We start from the raw sequence: 21,395 nt of genomic DNA, 5'->3' as shown, positions 1-21,395 counted from the left end.
CCATCCAATGAAGGAGAGTCCACCATCTTCTGAGGTGGTCCATTCCACTGTCAAACAACTCTTGCCATCAGAAAGTAATGAAGAATCTCATTTCATGTCATTTTAATGTATTAGTTTGGGTCCTCCCCTCTGGAGCAGCGGAAAACAAGCTTGCTCCATGCCTTCAGATAATTGACATGTCTTCAGATAACTGAAGATGGCTATCATATCACTTCTCCATCTTCTCTTCCTCAGACTAAGCATATCCAACTCCCTCATGAGTCCATCATAAGGCTTGATTTCCAGACCCTTTATCATCTTGGTTCATCTTGGTTCCAGCAGTTATGGTTGGGGTGTGGTCCAGGAGACCAGAGTAAGGCCTCCTCCTTGAGCCTTCCTGTTTCTGGAAACAGCACAGGTCTCTGGCTCCTTACTTCTTACACCTGAACCTTGGCCCCATGCTGCTTGTAAATCCACTATAAGGCATTCTGTACACAGTCATAGTGGGACATACTTTGGAGAGGAAGGTCTTTACCCAGGTTGAAGCTACAAGTGAGTGCCTGTGAGCCAGGCGTTTTCCTCCTGCGTTGAATCTCCACCTTTTTCATGCTTGACTTCGTGTTAAGGGAATTTCACATCTGCTCAATGATGTGACTAAACTAGGGCAATTTCAAGCTTTATTAGCAGCGTCAGCTTCCAAATACCGCTAAAACGAGAATCAACAGCTGTTCCGGGCACAGTCCCTTTGGAGAATTCAGGGCCTTCATGTTCAGCGATTCAGAACTCTCTAATAGTCCTAAAATTGGATCTATTTCCATAACATGGCGTGAAAGGAAAATGTGTTGGAACATGTAGGACAAGTGTTAGCGGTGAAGAACATAAGCCATGAGCCAATGTCCCATTCTGGCCCTCTGAGAAGGCAAGGGAGCTGCCCAGCAGGTTAAGTACCAATAGAGTTGGGTTCTGAGCACAGGCAAAACACAGATGTTCCAAACAGAAAGACCAGAGAGTAAAATTAATGCAAAATTCACATGGTATCTCATTGCTTCTCCACATACTTATCAGCCTGAACATCACATTCTCTTTCAGAGGGTGTTGGGAAAATTGTTTCCAATGTCAAGTAGAAATAAATTAAATGGGGGGGGGACGACAATATCTACAAAATCCAAAAATTATTTGTTTATACTCCCCTTGAACTTCTCCTGATAAAAGGCATCAATCAAGGTGGCTAAGGCTGTTTCAGTGCCACAGGTCTGAACATCAGTTGCTGGAAAGCGGCAGGAGAGGAGCATGTGCCTGTGCTCACATCCTGCTTGCGGGCTTCCCATAGGCATCTGGCTGGCTACTTTGTGAACAGATTATCAGGCTTGATGGGTCCTTGGCCTGATCCAGCAGTCTCCTCTTATGAAGGCAGATTGAGATGGGTCTAGATCAGAAACATGGGTCTCCAGCTGTTTTTGGACTGCAGTTACCATCATCCCTGACTACTAGTCCTGATAGCTAAGGATGATGAGAGTTGTAGTCCAAAAACAGCTGAAGACCCCAGTTTGGGAAACACTGGTCTAGATAATCAGTTTTACAGTCATACCTCAGGTTACAAACGCTTCAGGTTGCGTTTTTTTGGGTTATGGACTGCCGAAACCCAGAAGTACCAGAACAGGTTACTTCTGGGGTTTGGCAGTTGCGCATACGCAGAAGCGCCAAATCACAACCTGCGCATGCGCAGACGTGCCTTTGCAGGTTACAAACACGTCAGGTTGTGAACGTGCATCCCACACGGATCACATTCGCAACCCGAGTGTCCACTGTACAGTGGTACCTCGGGTTACAAACGCTTCAGGTTACAGACACTTCAGGTTACAGACCCTTCAGGTTACAGACTCCGCTAACCCAGAAATAGTACCTCGGGTTAAGAACTTTGCTTCAGGATGAGAACAGAAATCTTGTGGTGGCGATGTGGCAGCAGCAGGAGGCCCCATTAGCTAAAGTGGTGCCTCAGGTTAAGAACAGTTTCAGGTTAAAAACGGACCTCCAGAACAAATTGAGTTCTTAACCCGAGGTACCACTGTATTTGATTTATTTAACAAAATGCATATATTGCTTGACGGTAGCAGAACCTCTAAGTGAAACCACAAGAAGCTTCCCCCAGGTTTGCCTGACTCTCTCTGGCAACCGTCCTCTCAATCACCTTGCCAATGAAGGAAATGTTATCAACTGGGTGGTAGTTGTCCTAACACCGAAGACCAACCATGCCTCCCCTAATCTTTCTCTGTCCTGCAGCATATCATACCCAGGCTCTTTCAACCACTCCTCATTGGACTAGCCGCTCTAGTGATTTAGCAAGACTCATTCCCAGCTCTTAAGCAGTAGAAGATTCTAATTAATTGCCGTTGAAAGAATGTAAGGCTGAAGAAATGCTGATTTAGCTTTTGGCTTGGTTCACTGTGTAACCCAGCCCAGCTTTTGAACAGTTTCATGCGACACTGCTTCAGGGTTGGGGGAGGGGAGAGAGAGTCAGTTCTTAAACAAGAAAAGCATTGTAGAGATCATCACCTGTTTCTTCTCTCCTCCTCCTTAAAAAAAAAAAAAGTCAACTGGTGATAAATTGATAAAAATTCTAGACCTCTGGGCTGGCTACAGTAGGTTCAGGTGAGCAAATGAGTGCAGGTATAGTCATCCTAAACTTTGCCTTACATGAATTGCTTTTGGAAGCAGACAGCATGGTTCTGTGAAAGCGATCTCGCTAGGAGAAAAGAGATCTAAATCCTTTCTTTGCGATAACAGGATTTGAAAGGTATCTATAATACAGTCTTCTACTTTTAAAGAGAATATTTAAGTTTCCTTTTCTCATGTGTATGGTCTTTTAAAAAAATGCTTTGTGGAGGAAGTCTCTGTATTATAAAATGTGTGTGCTTGGTGGTGGGTTTGCTTGTAGTTATAAAGTCTGAACAGATACATTTCTTCCAGTTTGGTGACTTACAAAGTTTTGTTTTAGCCTCTGTCTTTTTGATAGGAAGCGAGTGTTCACTTCTATGGCCTCTTCTTTCAAAAAAAGTATTAGAGCCATAGTGAGGTCACTATGAAGCAGGAGAATGGTGTCAGCATGTTTTGGTGAATCCTGCAGTATGCAGAAGAACAAAAACTATGGGTTGTATCCAAAGTAGCACTGAGTAAAGTGTCCTGGCAGTAGGACTGCCCTGTTTTCCTCCCGTCATGCCCCTTCTGCTCTGGAGGGTGGCTGGAACCCCAAGATTTGGGGAGGGCACATGTAGTGGGTGGGAGAAGGGAGAGTGTCCCACTGAACAAGTGGAAAACCTCACACTGACAGCAAACACTAGTTGTATGCACACACCTCAGTAAGACACTTCTGAACTGTGCATGTGTGATCAAGGTCACTGGGCTACAGGAGTGTGTTTGTCACACTCTTCAGTCCCTCTTCCCAGAGCACAAAAAGCAGTTCATGTTTACAATACAATAATACGATACGTTAATCTTTATTGTCATTGTCCCATACAGAACAACAAAATTGAAAAATCTACATAAAACATTCAAAACCCAACAAGCCTGCTATCCCAGCTATCCCAACCTGGTTAGCCCCCTAAAAACTCTGGTACCCCATTTTTTAATACAATATACTCCCATGGAGACTACCTTATGCTGCATTTAAAACAAAAATCACATTTGGGTAGAAATTGTTTCTCAGGCGGCTAGTCCTAGTCTTTATAACCCTGTACCTTCTTCCAGAAGGCAGAAGCTGAAAGAGATCATTTCCGGGGTGCGTACTATCCTGCGCTATGTCTGCAGCTTTCTTATAGCACGTGGAAGCATGATCTACGGTAGGAAGAGTGCACCCAAATTATTCTCTCCCCAGTCTTTACAACCCTGGACAGCATTGTTTTCCCCCTGAAGAAACATGCACGACACAAAAAGGAAGTGGTTTGAGGAGGGAGGAGGAAATACGCAAACTCAGCTTCACGTTCTGAGTTGCAAGGTGTTCTAACGACCAGCTGGGATGGAAAAGTTCAAGGAGAGGGTAAACAAAAGATGCTAGTCAGTTTGCAGCACCAATGGACTGGGCCTGCGTCCTTCCTCTCCCCTCCTTGGTGTAGTGACTGCTGCCAAGTGACAGGCGATACAATCCCGTCACGGCTGGACTACTGTAATGTGCTCTATGTGGGGAATCCCTTGAGCCTGGTCTTGAAGCTCCAACTGGTGCAGAATGCAGCAGCTAGACTGTTGATAGCGACCCATGACACCTCTGCTAAAACATCTGCCCTGGCTGCCTATATCCTACCAGGGCAGGTTCAAGATTCTTGTGTTAATGTATAAAGCCCTGAGCAACCGGAACCAAGATCCCTCAAGGACCACTTCAGCCCTCATATCCCAACTTGATCACTGAGATTATCCAGAGTAGCGCCATTAGTTTTGTCCCATGGTACAGTAACTGGCCACAACTAGAAGTCAGACATTTAGTGTCGCTGGTCCCATGGGGTGAAATACTCTTCCATCACCGTTTTTGCAGGAATCCTTGCTTTTGACTTTTTGGAAACTCTGCATAGAAATTTATCATTTCCCCAGTCATACAGTTCTCCACATTTCCACATGTAGTTGTTGTTGTTGGGTTTTTTTTTTAAAAAAAGAGGTCCTCATGAAAATTCATCAGCACCTGAGTGTGAATTTCTCTCAATATATACACACATGCAATTTTCCCCAATACCCACCACTTTTGCAAACCAATTTCCCTTAATATAATGCATTTTTGTCATTTGTATGATATACACACTTTCCAGCAGTCTATGTCTTTTTATATGTATTACGCCGCTGACGAACTGTCTTGCAAAATTCAGAGAAGCACAAATTTTGAAGAAAGGTTGTGGTTTGGTTTCTGCATTGTTTCAGAAAATGTGAGTTAGGTTGGTTAGCCTTTAAATGGGAAAGGAATCATCATCATCATCATCATCCTCTTCCTGGGATACAACTTGGAGGTGGTGCAGTCAGGGAAATATTTTATCTTAGCTCTCTTGTTGAGCACCCAAGGGCCCCAATGCCATGAAGGAATGTTCATCCAACCATCTTTATTGATAGGTCTATACAAATTTGGACCAGGATGCCTGAAAAATAATCTCACCTGTCATATACCCAGTCAATCACTGTGTCCTCTTGCAGACACCATCTTATCAGGAGTTTCTTTCGTTCTTTTTTAGCACAGTGTAGAAATCAGACCTTTAGTGTTGTGGATAGTTGGAATTCCCTCCGCTTGGGTATTAGGCAGGTACCATCTCTGTTTTCTTTTCATCATCTATTGAAGACCTTCTTCTTCTAAGAAGTCTTTTAAGACAAGGTCTTTCACAGCTTGCCTCTATATTGGAATTGTTTTTAATGGTTTTTTATTGTTTCCATCACTTGTTGTTTGCTGCCCTCGGTTCCTTTGGGAGGAAAGGCAAGATATAAAATTAACAAATAAATAAATCAAGTATTGTTCTCTCCAGGTTCAGAGGCAATGTGCCAATGCATAGACCTCATGGATGTTCATTAGCATGTTAGTGCAAATATCTCATGTATTTAAATATACATATTTTTGCAAAGCAGTCCCCCCCCCAAATAATGTATTTTTGTACGTTGTCTTCATGAATACAGGTAATTTTAAAATGCACTTTCATAATACTTGGCTGGAGAATCTCATTGCAAAATTTGGAGCAGCATGAATTTTGAAGGATGTCTGTGTTTCAGCTTGCGTATTCTTTCAGAAAGTGTGAATTAGGTAAATTCACATTTAAATATGAACCAAAGTGGATTTCTCTCTTGTCCCTACCAAAGGATAATAGTTGCTGGAGGGGACACACAGTGATGAAGAGTCGTTACATTTGTTCATTGCCTATAATCTTTCACAGAGGCATTTGGGATTCAACAGAGTCTTCTGTTAAGCATGGAGCAGTCACAGAAATATAGACACACCACGTAGGCTAATAACTGTGAAAGCATATATAAAAGAAGAATGATATCATTCAAAAGGTAGAAATAAATCTATTAGAGTTCATATATACAATGTAACAGACTAGTGGCAGAGAACGTTCAAGATAGGCACCAGAGGTCAGCCTCACAATGGTTATTCAAAGGTTTCAACAGAAGACGTCTCAAAAGTCTAAAAAGTTTTCTCAGTAGTTTTTCAAAAGTTTCAATGGAAGACGTCCCAAAAGTCTCAAGGACAGTGTTTCCGGAATTGTGCTGGTCCTGAGGGTTAACCGTGCGGTGAGGTCCGAGTGCAGTCCGAGGTCAAGGCTGCGGTATGGAGGCTGTCCGTCAAAGCTAAAGCTGGGTCCAAGGCAGGGAGTCGGGTGAGGTCAGGAACTCTGGCAGAAGAGCAGGACAGGGTGCAGGCAGGAACAGGCTACCAACAATGTTGCTCCTACAACCTGGGACTGGGGCTGACTGGCTTTTATTTGCCCCAAGGCATAGGGCGGCCCCGGTCCACAGGTGACTCACCTCTCCTGGCCTGGAGTCGAGCACTCCTCTTGCGGGAACTTAGTTCCCTCCGCCTCTCTGCCCTGAGCCTCTGCAGCTCAGGAGAGGCTGGAGGGTTACCGGACCCAGAGGCAACCCCAGCTTCCCCTGATGGGGCTGAGAGTGGAGCACCTGCAGGCAATGGGTCCTCCATCACCTCGGGGGCCAGAGCAGACTCAGCTGGTGCCTGCACCTGAGGATCCAGCACAGGTGAGGAACCTTCAGGTTCAAGCCCCAGCCCCGGCTCAGCTGGTTCTGAAGGCGGGGAATCCTGTGCAGGCTGGGATTCCTCAGGTTCAGCCTCTGAGTCCGAATCCCAGGCCATCACAGGAATGATACTACTGTTTTGTGATAGTCTTCATCAGCTGAAAATACAATACAAAGCATACAACCAATGAACGATAACAGAATTGATCTACCCACATACACATTGTATAATAAAACAGAATATACAAAACAAAGTGTATAAAGAAAGGTATGTACCAAAAGTATAGAGGAGGAGGAGCAGCAATAAGGCTTCCTCTTTAATGCTGAGGTACTACTGTGCCCCCCCCCCTGCTTTCTGGGAAGCCTGGGAAATGCAGCATTCCCAAGGCTCCCCCGGTTCCAAATTTCAGCACCAACTTCTGTTGTAATGAAGCTGGCACGACCTCTCCAAATGTGACATTTACAAAGCAAGCAAATAAAATGCCATTCCAGCAATAATTCCTTATGACTTGTAAATAGCTGAGGCCATATCCATAAATGCGGGCCATTTACAAACAAATATACTCTGGTAGCATCGAGCTTTTATGACTCTCCAAACATCTGCTGCACACTTGCAATGGTTCGCTCTCGTCCTGCTATTGCAAAGGAATTAATTGTTGTTGTTTTGTAAAGGAGGGGGTGGAGAAGGAGGGCAGCATGAATAATAAGGGGGGGGTTATTTTAAATAAACTATAAACTGGTGCAAGCTGTGCAGTTAACTTCCCGTCACATTTCTTTCAGAGTCGCATTGCTGCCTTTGATGTTGTCCTGAAACACTTGAGCTTCTCCCGGGAACAGCCACCTTTCTTCTGCCCAATGAGGCTGACAGCACAACATGGAGAGGGTCAGCCCAAACCAGAGGAGGACCAAAGGGAAGACTCTCCCACTTCCAATGAGAGGATACTGGAAGATTGTTTGCAGAGAAACAGAGAGCTGGAATTTTCCAACTGGTTAGTTTCATGATTTGTTTTCTCTTTCTTGAGATTCTAATGATAACCCACCCACCCACCCCAAAGCAAATCACTCTACAGGGAGACAAAGCAAAAAAGGCAGTGGAGGCTAGTCCATTGGTGCAAATGGGATACTGTCTCCCACAAACTCAATGTGTCACCAGCCAGCTATCGCCTGCCTGCCTGTTTGTTCCAGCCAGCAGGGCCAAAGTGAGCTGTCCATAGTTCTGACTTCCTTGACCCCCGCTGAAAAAGGCACCATCATTATTATTTATTTAAGGCATTTGTAAACTGCTTAATTATGTGCATTTCTAATTGGTGCACATAAAAACAATCTGCGGAAAATGAGACAATAAAGCAAACAAAAAAAATTATAATAGAACCAAACACTACCTTAAAATGCTTGCTGTAATGTGAGTATCTTAGTCATACACCTGCTGTTCAGCAAGGAGGGTTTCTGTCTTATTTCGGTTGGGAGGGAGTTCCACAGGCTTAGGCCCAGAACAATGAATGCACAGCTTCTAGCTGTTACGACTCATGCGTCTGAGAAATAGGAGGCCACTAACAGAGACTCTCTGTAAGACCTCAGAGAACAGGCAACAAAACTCTCAATGGCAGCATTCTCATCTGCAACCAGAAGGTTCCCTGTACATTCTTTTCCATAGAACTAAGTGGGAGAGAACATTTAGGTGAGTACAAAGGAGCATTGATGGGCAATGACTAATTACTGATGCACTGCACAAGACCTTGGCAGAAAAAAAGCACCACACTATTATGAATGAATGAATGAAATAAATAATTCACTAAAACAAAATCCACACAGAGAGAAAACCCCAACAGATATAAGATAAGCCATTCAGCAGCTCAGAATGATCATGTGATGCTCACTCAAAACAAGTCCAGCCTTGAAACCAAATATGCAATCTATGAGGCATCTTTCCTTAGAAGGATCCATTGTGGCATCTGAAGCTAAGACAACTGATGGCATGCCTTATTGTACCTATTATAGGTCAGCTTCCAATCCATTTGTTGAAAACCAGAACTTGGCAATATATTCTTTGGAAGAAAGCAATGCCTTAAACCGATGATTTGGTGTGGTTTGCTTTCTCATTTGTTTATGTCCTATCTAATATCACAGCTGCCCAGCTTTGGTTGAAATAAGCTTGTGAAATGTTCTTCAGGATTTCACCCCACATTCTGGAGATTCAAATGAGCTGGTCTTGTTACCAAAGCAAATGTGTTCCATTTGGAATTCCCAGTTTTGCATAACTTTTAAATTTGTTAGCATCTTGGTTTTCAGATCTTTCTGTTTCCTTCCTAACCCATAAGAGGCTCCAGTGTAGTTCACAACTGTTACAGTGTTGTGAAAATAAAAAAGGAGAATATTAAAACTACTATGAAACTCAACAAAATTAAAACAGACCACCGAGTCAAACATACCATTAAAACATTTATAATTTTTAAAAATGTTTTGATTGCCCATAAAAACCATCAATGAAGTCCAAACTATCCTTAGGGGGAGTTTCACAGCTAAGGTGCTGCCACCAAGAAGTCCCCATCTTCTGTTATCACTTGTCAAGACTTCTTCAGTGTCAGAACACTGAGCAGAATCTTGAGTGATAAATATACAGTATGTTTAGCTTGGATAAGAGACTGAGAGATGATAGCCATCATCTAATATCTAAAAGGCTGTCATGCATGGAAGACGGAACAAGCTTGTTTTTTCAGTAGTATTTAGAATGAGAGGGGCTGGAAACTGGTGTCAACATACTGATATACAGAGGATATATATTGGTGCACAGAGGTGACTGTTTTACTGTACTGCTTTCTACATGATGGTGTAAAAGATGGAGTGTGCAACATATTAGGATGACTCTTGAGTTGGAGGGCAAGGAGGGCATTCAGAAGAACCACGCATTCATGAGAGGTAAAGTAGCATCTGTAGAAGGCAACATAAATTGATTTCTGAAGTGCTTTGTGGTTCCTCGGTGATCCAGGTTTCAAAAAAAGCAATGCTGCAAACAAGCATCGGTTGAAAGAGAAAGTGATGCCTTTAAGCTTACCATAATATCATGGCTCCAGGGTGGGTTGATGGGGGAAAAGAGCAAACCGTGAGCCGAATGGAGGAGAGGGTATAGGGAGGACTCCATTGTGACTGACAGGTCTGGCTTGTAATCAGAGGGGATGATTTACCAAGAATCAACCAATCCTAGAGCTTTGGGGACAAAGCAGCTTTGCAAAAGCAGAACATATGTCTCCAAGCTTAAGGACAGGGAGGGGAGAATGCAGAAGCAGAGCTTCATTGTGAGCAACAGGTCTATCTCAAAATCGGTGACAGTGATTTTATCCTATTTTGATGTTACGTTTGCAGATGCTTTAGGCTGTTTTAGATTCTATGTGAGAAATAACAGGGAAAAATGATGGCGATGATAGGATTTGCTTTCTGTGTAGTATTAATTGTTCTTCCCATTCAAGAATCAACTTTAATGGTGCCCAGCACAAAAGACCCTCGGTCTATCTGCCAGTAATTTGCCAGGGTTTGTTCCTTGAGAGGCCAGTGTGACTGTAAATTTAATATTCCATCAAAACGGGGGAAATGTTATGCAGGAAAAAGCATCGTAATTGTGAAGAGCTGGGAGAGAGACAAAGCAGGCTCAGATGGACCCCAAGCCAAACTGGGCAGTCTATGAAATGCCACAAATCAAGATGGACTGGTTTCTGGAGCTTTGAATCAGGGTGTAGACCAAATCTTGCAGCTGATGCAGACCTCTCCCATGCTTATCAAAATCAAACTGTTTTAAAAAGATATGCTGGTTGATCCCACATCTCAAACAATGATTCGGTTTCCAGTAGGCTGCCAGAAAGACATTATGTTCTGTGTGTGTTTTCAAAGAGAAACCAGCTTGACATGTGCCCAACTGGTGTCCTGGAATGTAGCTGTTTTCCTGTGTCTAATCTAGCATTAGACACAGAAAAACAGAAGGAGGGGAGAATAAAGTTCTATTTATCACACTCCCAATTTACATGCATTAATCACCTTGTTTTGATTTCAGCTGGGTGATCACTCCCCATTTACTCAGGCCAGATCCTGGGGATTTTTTTTTTTTTTTAAATACTTTAATCATTATGTGTGTGGTCCTTACACTACCAAATTTAGCAATCTCCTGGTGGTAAAATTCTAATATTTGACTGGATTAGAAGGAACAAATTTTACGTAGCAGTGTAACAGTTGGGTAGCAGTGGCTGCTACCCAGCTGTATACAAAACTGAAACTAGACAGATCTTCTCAGCTTCTTTTCTCTGCTGGTCTTGCCCAGAACTGATCCTGCCCTCCATCCAGCAAGGGAGCAGCTCTGCCATGTACAGAACCATTTCAGACCCTCCAAGTGTTCTGATTTCTCAGGGATAGTCCCAGAAATATAGAAGTCATCCCAGTTTCTGTTTTGATCCAGGAATGTCCCATTTTTCCTTTTTCATCCCCTCCACATCTTGGAGAACAATTATAAGGTGTGTGTGTGTGTAGGTGCAAAAACGGAGTCCTGTTTATACTGAAAATGAAATTCCTGCACCAAATGAAGGAAATGGCGATGGTGGCATACAAAGCCCTTCCAATAACTTTGAAGGAAAAGGTCACCAATCCACCTTAAATTCTTTAATTGAAATGCTTCGGCAGCCAGCCATTTCTTAGGAAACGCTTGCAGTGTTGATTCCTTTATTGTAAACGGGGCCTTATTTGGAAGTAAGCCCCACTGTATTCAATGGAGCTTACTCCCAGGTTATTGAGTAAAGATTGTGCAGACTTACACTGCAGTCTGAAGCATTTTTACTCAGAACTAAGTCCCACTGAGTTCAATAGGATTTACTTTCTGGCATGTTCCTGAACATTCTCACAGTTTCCATTAGTATTAGTACCATAGTACGTTGGGTTACAGATGCTTCAGGTTACAGACGCTTCAGGTTATAGATTCCACTAACCCAGAAATAGTACCTCAGGTTAAGAACTTTGCTTCAGGATGAGAACAGACATATTGCGGCAGCGGCGTGGCGGCAGCAGGAGGCCCCATTAGCTAAAGTGGTACCTCAGGTTAAGAACAGTTTCAGGTTAAGAACGGACCTCCATAACCAATTAAGTTCTTAACCAGAGATACCACTGTATTAGTATTCGTATTAGTATTTTAGTATTAGTATTATATACCACCTTTTCCCCTGAGAGGGACGCAAGGCAACTTATAGCTACAATTTTATTTCATTCCCTTTATCTGCTGAAGATGTTGTACATGATCCCTTCCCTCACACATTTTTGCTTTACAACAATCCCGTCAGGTAGTTTTCATGGAGAAGCTTTAATTGGCTCAAGGTGACAGATGTAGATGTGTATATGACATCTATGTGTGTGCAGAGATCAGATGCAGGAGGAGCTTTCTGCTGTAGAATAGAATGCCCCTATTTTCATCTAAGAAATGTTGGACAGCATGCCATTTCTAAATCACTTTAGTTCCTAGTCACCTTGCAGGAATAAGTTATTGAGCCAAAAGTGTTGTCTGAAAGCAAATTATGCAGCAAGCTTGATGAAACTAAGTGGGTCTGGGCCTAATCACAAGCTGTAGTGGAGTAGCATTTTCAGGAATATTCCTGGCTGGGTGGAACAATCATTTGCAGTCTAGGGATGGGAAGCTTACTGTGACAAGTAATGGCAGTGGTAGCTGTTATATTTTGTAAATTATTATTTAACTACTAGCTGCATTGTTCAATGAAGTGAGAGTGACCCAGAGGGTGCCATTCTTCTGAACGTCAAATGGGTTTCTACTTCCCCTCTCTCACACCTGGTGCTAACCTGGTGTCAGACATGGAATCCTCTAAGGATGAACCAAACACCCCACAGATCGAAGATCCTCAAGAGCAGGTAGGGTCTCTGACAGACAGTGCCCCTCTGGTAGACCTGCTGGAGAACCTGTGGAGCTGTCAAAGGATGAGGTGGAGACATCTCTCAGCATTGGAGAACATGGGCACCAAAAAGTCTGGACCTAGACCAAAGAGCAATGAGGTACAGACGTTTTGGTGCCCATGTTCTCCAATGCTGAGAGATCAAAGAGTTAGCTCATGAGTAAGGGGTCTACATCTGCACTCAGTGGTTAGGAAAGGTTCCTTGCCTGAAACCTTGGAAAGCCACAGCCAATCAGTGTGGACAATGCTGAGTTACATGAACCAATGGTCTGCCTCGGTGTAAGTCGGCTTTCTATGTTTCTAAGCATGTGATGCAAAGTATTTTAGTTGTGAGACTCTGTCCAATGAGCCTGGACAGTTGCAGTTGTACCTCCAGTCTTGATTACAACAGTCTGTGAAGTCAATGAAGTTATAGACATTCATAGGCTTGCACTGTATGCCATTTGTTTATTTGTTTGTTCTGCATTGGTTTCAAGAATAGACATGAGCTTGGCTGGAATATTCTCCAGAAGGAGCGGTACAAATAAGAACAAAAATAATAATGCCATGGTTCAACGGGGAAGATGTTGGATCTTGGAATACAGGTTGCCTCTGGATGACTTCTTTATTGAGAATGATCCTGATTTGTTTGTGGGGAGGTTAGATGCATCAAGCAAGTAGCATCACACACTTTCCCCCATCACTTTCCATATTGCAAAAAGTCGGACTGGTTTTTGGAAGGTGGAAGAGCAACCAGCTTTACTTGCATGACTTGGGTTTCCCAAGAGGTGATTGAACCACACCGCAACATAGCAATGGTCTGGAAGCACCCAGTGACTAATAGAAATCAGATTGCAACTACTAATCTCTTTGTTGGTGTACGTGTGTGTTTTCAAATCCTTTGGAATACGGGCAGCTGCCTTGGAGAAAGTCAGACCATCTGTCTACCTAGCACAGTATCACCTACACTGACTGGCTGTACAGGAAGAGAGTCTCTCCCAACCCCACCTGGAGACACCAGGGGTCAAACATGAGACCTTCTGCATGCAAAGTAGATACTCTACTCATTGAGCTGCAGCCTTTTCCTAGAAGGATTCGTGGTCTGACTTGTCAGTACAGAGGCAGCTGACAATTGAGCGTTTTCAATTGAGCGTTTGCCCCATATACAGGGTCTCAATATACCTCAATAGCAATGCCTCTGGGTATCATATTGTTAGGTCTTTGAATCATAACATACAAAGCACAGAGGACATTCTCAGTCTTACCTGGAGATGCGGGGAGGGGAGGGGTCGGATTTGGCACCTTCTGCATGCAAAGCAGATGCCCTACCACTGAGCTACGACCCTCCCCTCCTTTTTCGCATTTCCGCAGAGGTTATGAGGGGGGGGGGGAATCTACAGACAAGGTTGGTGATTGATGCCTGGTAAGGAAGGGGTTACTGTGAGACCCCGGCGTCCAGGCACCACGAGGACCAGCCGTCTGCTTTTTTCCCTCCTCTTCTGTGCTGGAGTTTTAGCGTGGGCGAGACGAGGCAGGAGGAGCTGGAAAGCGCGCACGCCGGGGGTGGGTGGGCTGTTTAGAACAGGATTTCTTTCCCCCTTTCCAGGCTTCCACGAAACGGAGCTTGTGCTGGGTGGCTGAGCTGCCGTTGGGCAAAGGTGCGTCGCCGCTCCCCCCCCCCCATCCCCACGGAAGCGGGTGGGGCCGGCGTCTGCCATGGCCACCTGCTGGGTAGATTTGTCCCGGAGCGCATCGCGTTGGGGACCGGCCGGGCACCTGTGGGGACCAGCTGGGCGCACCTGAGCTGGAGCGAGTTGTGCGCCCCCTCCCTCCCTCCCCCGCTGCTGTCCCTCGGAAAAGGGAGGTTTTATGCGGAGGTTGCTGGAGACCCCCTGGGGGGCCGGCGCGGGTTCTCTTTCTTTCTCTCCCTCGGGTGAGAGATCTGGGGCGGCGGAGAAAAGAAGGCAAGGAGAGACGCGGAGAAAGAGGGGGAAGCACGACGGAAGGGAGGACTGAGGAGGCGGCGGGATCCAGACCTGTAGGAGCAGCAGAGCCGCCTGCCTGGAAGGTAAGACCCAACCGCCCCCGCCCTGCTTTTCCTCCTCGGCGCACCGCCGCCGCCTGTGCGCGCAAGGCTCCTTCTCCAAACGTGCCCAAGAGAGCGCAGCGCACGGCGATGCTTTTCGCTCGGGCACGCGAGGACCGCGGTGGAGGTGAGCGAGCAGGTTGGCTTCGGGGGCTGGCGACGGCTCTAGGCAGCAGCAGCTGCTGTAGCTGCTTCTGAAGGACAGGCGAGGGTGGGAGAGATCCTGAAGAGGAGAGACCTGTTAGCGAGCAAACGGCGCTGGAGAGGGTGGCGGAGGAGCGATGGAGTTGATCCGGCTTGGGTCTGCTGTGTCGGTGGCCGCTGACATTCTTCCCCTCCAGGGCTGGGTGTGAGCGGCGTCCTCGGAAGCAGAGCGAGAGCCGTTCTGTGGGTTTTGGTGACCGTGTGTGGTAGATGCTTACATAAAATCAGCATGAGCAAGGAAGCCACAGCAAGCTGTTGGTTCTTCTGAAGGGGCCACAAGATTATCATAATAATAAAAAATCTGGAATGTGGTTCCTTTTCAGTGCCTCCGGGTTGCTTCCCATGTTGGTCCTACTCGGAGTAGACCATCTTGAAATGAATGGACCTAAGTTTGCCATGCCTGTTGAGTTCAATGGGTCTCCTCTGAGTAGGGAGAGAGCCCCCTTCTCTTTAGTGTGGCTTGAGCTTTGGGTTTAAGAGAAGGCTCTCTTCCAGAACTGGCATTCATCTTCTAGCGTTGGGAGGTTTTGCTCTTCAGGGAAAGGCTTAGGTGTCAGATAAAAAATGTACCCCTCAGATTTCTACCTTGGAAAGAGATAATTGTTCTTAAAACTGTGTCCTGGGTATAAGATGCTAGCAGAGGAATGAGGGACAGTAGTCACAGGAAGGGTTCATTTCTTATTTGGGAAGGGTGAGAGTGGTTGTATGGGGAAAGTGGTCTCCTCTACCTTTATGTACTCCTGCCTTTGTAGTCCTGTCTCTCTCTTCTATGTTTAGTTAATAAAAACATAATTGCTTAGGGCCTTGACTCTGTGGTAGATCACCTGTTTTGCTTGCAGAAAGGTCCGTGCTCATCCCCAGGCGGTTCCAGCTAGGGCTGGGACAGGAGAGTCACTGCCAGTCAGACTAAACAGATGGACCCACAACAAGCTAGATGGACCCAACTCAGTAGAAAGCAGGTTCTTATGTTCCTCACACACCAACATGTTTTCCTTGGGCAACCAGCTGTGGAGATCATCGGGTGGACCATAAGGAAAACAACAACAACAACAACATCTCAGTGTTGTCCTTTCTCTCACTCACTACCGCCCCTTCCATCCCTCTCAAATTTCCCTCCATGTCCAAGATGCACAGATTCTGCAGGACTGCAGGAGAGCTGAGGCTTCTCTCATAATGGAAACCTTGCTTGACTAGGGCTGAGCGCCCTGGGAAAGATGGTTGGGTTCCAAAAATAACTATGAAGTTGCTAAGCATCAGGTAGGTCCATTCAGGAGAAAACTGGGGGGGGGGGGGTAAAGTGTGTAGTGTGATAATAGGCAGGAAAGGTGGAATATTAAGTAATCAACAGGATGTCAGGCTGCATGTCAATTTATGTATGTGTTTAAAGCTGGACGGGCCTTAATTTGTGCATAATGCAAAGACCCAACAAAACATTACACAGAGACTTTGTTATTAGGTAATCCAAGGCTCTTGGATAGGGCAGACTCAATTTAAAATGAGCATTGGAAGGTCAGCTGCATTTATACAGGCAAGTCAGTCTACTAATTCTTCTAGATTAGGGAAGGGTCGTAGCTCAATGATAGAGCATCTTACTTCTACGTGGGGGAAAAACATGTGCTCTATCTCTGAGCAATGGTTCAAGACCTGTTGCAGGTTTGCTTCTTGGTTTCATTTCTCTTCCTTATGGCAAATAGGTTTAATTCATGGCTGGTCTCTGTACACAGCGGAAATACAGTTCAGGAAGCAAGCTGTTTTGGCAGGCAGGCAAACCACAGGGCTGTCTCAAAGGTCCCAGGCTTCCTACCTGTCAGAGACAGCAATGTGTCTGAATATGAGTTGCTGGAAGCCACAGGATGGGGAGAACATTGTTGTGCTCATGTCCTACTTGTGGGCTTCCCAAAAGCATCTGGTTGGCCACTGTGAGAACAGGATGGGTCTTTGGCCTGATCCAGCAAGACTCTTCTTGCGCTCTCAAGTCAAATCCTGGGACTGTAGATCCTTGTACCCATAGACAGTGAAGGCGTTCTGCATGCAGAGCATGCTCTCTATTCAGAGAGTTCATGTTTTGCACATGGATGTGCCTGCAGCTGTTTGCACAAATGACATTTCTGCCCAAGATGCAGGAATACCAAATACAGTACCTATTCGTTTTATTGGAAATTTAGGAGTTACGGTACATATGCAAAGGGGTGAGGAGGCAACGCAAATAGCTTCTCTGCTTGGGAGCTAGAAGTAAAATATTCAAAGTTGCCCCTTAAATTAGAGAAATGGACAAGTTAGAGAAGTTTTAATAATGCTTTTGTCTCAATCTAGCACCTTTTTTTGGCATAGGCACTCAAAGTGTTATCTTTGCAACCTTGTTATCCTGAAATGCTGAATATAAGTTTGATTGGACAGTCACACTTTTCCGTCTCAACAGATGTGTTTACTTGGGAGTTAATCCCACTGAGCTGAATGGGGATTAATTCAGGTGAGCCTGAACATCACTGGTCTTCAACAGGTTGGCTGGGAGCCACTAGTGGGCTGAAGCTTGATCCAAGGTTGGTCGCCATAGGAACACAACCACCATCCAAAAATATGGTGAAAGGTTACGCAATGGGTCCGGTCTGCAAATACCTGTTTGGGTTAAAAGTTGATCCTGGGTCCAAAAAGGTTGAAGATACCTGGTGTATAGAATTGCAGCCCTAAAGGTTGTTTCAAAAGGTGTTGCTTCAAAATGAATGCCTAAAAAAATACACAAGTTACAAATTTGCCACTGTCAATTATGTCTGGGCTGTTAGTTTACTTAGTAGTAAGTTCAGGGGGTGATTTTTATTTTATTGAGATGGCAGAGTATGAGGAGGGGCAGTCTTAACCATTTCTTTGCATATGTACTCCGAAAAAATGGTCCACTTCTATAGAAAAAGAAAAAGCTTCTACTGGCTTCTATTTGCAATCCTAATAATTCACTGCAGTGTGTGTATGCTTTTCATGGAGATTGCTGTCAGAAAGAAGAGCACTCTCTCTCTCTCTCTCTCTCTCTCTCTCTCTCTCTCTCTCACACACACACACACACACACACACACACACTTATTTACTTATTAGATATTAAATACACATAACACCCTAATGTGAGTGGCAGCAATGCACTTAACATCAATAGGCACCCAAGTACTTGCAAGACCACCTCCCCCAATATCAGCTACCTGAGACCCTATGATTGACAGGTGAGTCCTTGTTGATAGTGCCACCTCTGGGGGCTACCCGCTTGGTGCTGGCCTGTGACAGGGCCTTTCTGGTGGTGGTTCCCCATTTGTTCAGTGTCGCCTTTGGTGGTGGTGTGTGTGTGTGTGTGTCCCTCATTGTTGACTTTTGAGAGGAATTTGATGGGTAAAATGTATTGTTCCTAGCAACCCTGAAATCACTCATTGAGAGAATGCTTTTTAAGTGGTTTTAGAATGCGTTTAAAAATGCTTTTTTATTGTTGATGGGTCTACTGCCTTGAGCCCCTTTGGGATGAAGTGTGGGAGATAGATAGATAGACAGACAGACAGACAGACAGATGATAGATAGATGATAGAATTCTAGTTAGAGACCCTTAGTTGAGAGGAACACTCTGAAGTTTTTCTTTTCTGTCCATTCCCAGAGTTGACCAGTGTAATCCCATAAGATTTTACCCTACTACCCCAAAACTGCATGCTCTGTTACTGAATCCAGAATCAATTCACATTTTTGCATCTTGGGTATTTGTGATGGCCCACTTAAACTTGGGGAGCTGGTGTGATGCTGGGTGGGTGAGCTCTGAATAGGGAAATTCAGGTCAAATTACTCTACCTCCATAAACTTCACTTGGAGGCCACAGATAAGCCTTTGCTACCTTGAGGAGACAGTGATACTGACCTAACTTGCTGGGTTGTTTTAAGGATTGCAGCAAGATAATGTGTATGCTTCAAGCATTCTGAGAAACTACCTGAATGTCAAGTATGAATGTCAAGTCCTAATTATTATTGCACCATCTCCAGCCTCTGCCTTGTGCTCCCATTTTGCTTTTGCTTCTCTACCTTAGGTAATGGATACTAGGGATCATTGTAGTCTTTGTTGAATTAACAATGCAAATCCTTAGCTATTTCATGGTTTAATAGTTTTCCTAAAGAATATATGTTTGCTAGGCTGTATGTTTGTCTTGAGAACATTGCTCTTCTCTGGAACAGCCTTCTTTGCATCACAGTGTTCCAATGAACAGATGCTATTAACACCTCCCAGTTCTTCCAGGAACCAGCTCCAGTCATGTACCCAGCCACATATCAACGTACTGTCACTGTGTCTTCCCACAGCACTTTGGAATTTTCAAAATGTTTTACCATCTAGATGTTTCCAAAACCCACAGTAGGGCAACATCTTTGTTAAAGGTAAAGTTAAAGGGACCCCTGACCATTAGGTCCAGTCGTGACCGACTCTGGGGTTGCAGTGCTCATCTCGCTTTATTGGCTGAGGGAGCTGGCGTACAGCTTCCAGGTCATGTAGCCAGCATGACTAAGTCACTCCTGGTGAACCAGAGCAGCACACGGAAATGCTGTTTACCTTCCCACCGGAGCAGTACCTATTTATCTACTTGCACTTTGACGTGCTTTTGAACTGATAGATTGGCAGGAGCAGGGACCGAGCAATGGGAGCTCACCCCGTCACGGGGATTCGAACTGCCGACCTTCTGATTGGCAAGTCCTAGGCTCTGTGGTTTAACCCACAGCACCACCCGTGTCCCAAAATCTTTGTTAGGACCAACCAAAAAAAGTCACAAGCTTTCAAGTTCTCCAACATTCTTCATCGTCAAGCCTTTTTCCATTTCTGGATAAAAGTCTGTTGACTTTGTTGTGACTCTTGAGTTGTCTTTGGGGTTTTATTCTTCTTCTAGGCCAAGGTTTCCCAACTTTGGATCTCTGGTTGCTTTTTTAGACCACAACTCCCATGATCCCTAGCTAGCAGAATCAGTGGTTAGGGATGATGGGAGCTGTAGTCCCAAAACAGCCAAAGATCAAAGTTTCGGAAACCTTGTTCTAGGCCAACACCTGTCATTTATGTCAGGGGCAGGAACCTGTAGTCCACTATATGTTGTTGGACTCCTTCAACCACAGACAGCATGACTGATTCTTGGGGATGGTGGTATTGTAGGTCAACAGTACCCAGAGGACCATAGGTTTCCCATCTCTGATCTATGTGATGATTGCAGAGAAGACAATCTTTTGAGGCAATGCAATTGTTCCACTGTACAGATCTCAGACCAGAAAAGACTGGTGTTCCCAAAGGGTTATAGTTCTGCTTTACATACAGAAGGTCTTAGCTTCAATCCCAAAAACCCGCAATTAGGGCCGGGAGAGAATCCTGCTTGAAATCCTGGAGATATACTGCCAGTTAATGTTGGCATTATAGGGACACGGGTGGCACTGTGGTCTAAACCGCAGAGCCTAGGACTTGCTGATCAGAAGGTCGGCGGTTCGAATCCCCACGATGGGGTGAGCTCCCGTTGCTTGGTCCCAGCTCCTGCCAACCTAGCTGTTCAAAAGCACGTCAAAGTGCAAGTAGATAAATAGGGGCCGCTCCGGCGGGAAGGTAAACGGCGTTTCCGTGTGCTGCTCTGGTTCGCCAGAAGCAGCTTAGTCATGCTGGCCACATGACCCGTAAGCTGTCTGTCGACAAACGCCGGCTCCCTCGGCCTATAGAGCGAGATGAACGCGCAACCCCAGAGTCGGTCACGACTGGACCTAATGGTCAGAGGTCCCTTTACCTTTACTTTAATGTTGGCATTACTGAGCTAGACAGAGCATTGGTTTCACTAATTCTAAGACATCTTCCTATGTTCCTGAGCCTTATAGTAAGTCCACAACAGAGGTGGGGCTTGAACTCAGAGCTCCCTGACCCATTTATTGTGTTGTCTGCTGCAATTTGCTTGCCCTGTAGGGTTCCTTATGCAACTATTTTTATCTAAACTCATAGGCTATATTTTTATTTCAGTCTTCCTCCAGGGAACTCATGACAACGTACATGATTCTTCCACCCACCCAGTCTCATTTTTTTTAATTTATTAAAAATATTTGTATATTGCAATTTGGTTAAGAAAAAAAGAATAGCAATTATAGTGCAATAAAAGTCCTACGGATCACCAGTTAACTATTATGGACAATGGTTTTTTTCTTAATTGTTTGCATAGCCTGAAAAGTTTTCAGCAAATGTTTGAAGGTTATCATGGAAGGCGTTTGCTGAATCTCTACTGGAAGAGCACTTCACGGGAGCAGGCCACTTGCCCTGAAGACTTGATTTGGATGAAAAATAAGCCTCACCAACTCCAGCGACAACCAGCAGTGCCCTTGCTGGTGCTCTCAGTGATCAAGCTGGGGGTATAAGGGTTCAGGAAGTCCCAGAGGGACCCTGGAATTAAGTTGCTTAGAGCTTTGTAAATTAATACAAGAACGTGGTTCAGTAGTAGTTGGGCTACCAGTGCAGTTGTTTTATCCATGGTGTCACATGTTGGC

General features: G+C 44.9%; 1 protein-coding gene across 4 annotated transcripts in view; it reads left to right on the top strand.

Annotated features, from left to right (window-relative positions):
- Positions 1-21,395, top strand: part of CALN1 (calneuron 1) — a 151,778-nt gene that overhangs the window by 37,921 nt on the left and 92,462 nt on the right. The window contains exon 3 of one of the 4 annotated variants that reach the window (XM_081173197.1): positions 7,468-7,676. In XM_081173197.1, coding sequence (XP_081029323.1) covers positions 7,543-7,676 — 134 coding nt within the window. In that variant the 5' untranslated portion in view covers positions 7,468-7,542. Of the gene's footprint in view, positions 1-7,467; positions 7,677-14,122; positions 14,668-14,711; positions 14,813-16,127; positions 16,147-21,395 lie in introns of those variants that run through there. The other 3 variants (XM_081173199.1, XM_081173200.1, XM_081173198.1) reach the window with 3 other exon arrangements.

The sequence above is a fragment of the Podarcis bocagei genome (genome assembly GCF_964188305.1).
Source record: "Podarcis bocagei genome assembly, chromosome: 15".
Lineage (NCBI taxonomy): Eukaryota > Metazoa > Chordata > Lepidosauria > Squamata > Lacertidae > Podarcis > Podarcis bocagei.
This window is presented reverse-complemented; position numbering and strand designations above follow the sequence as displayed.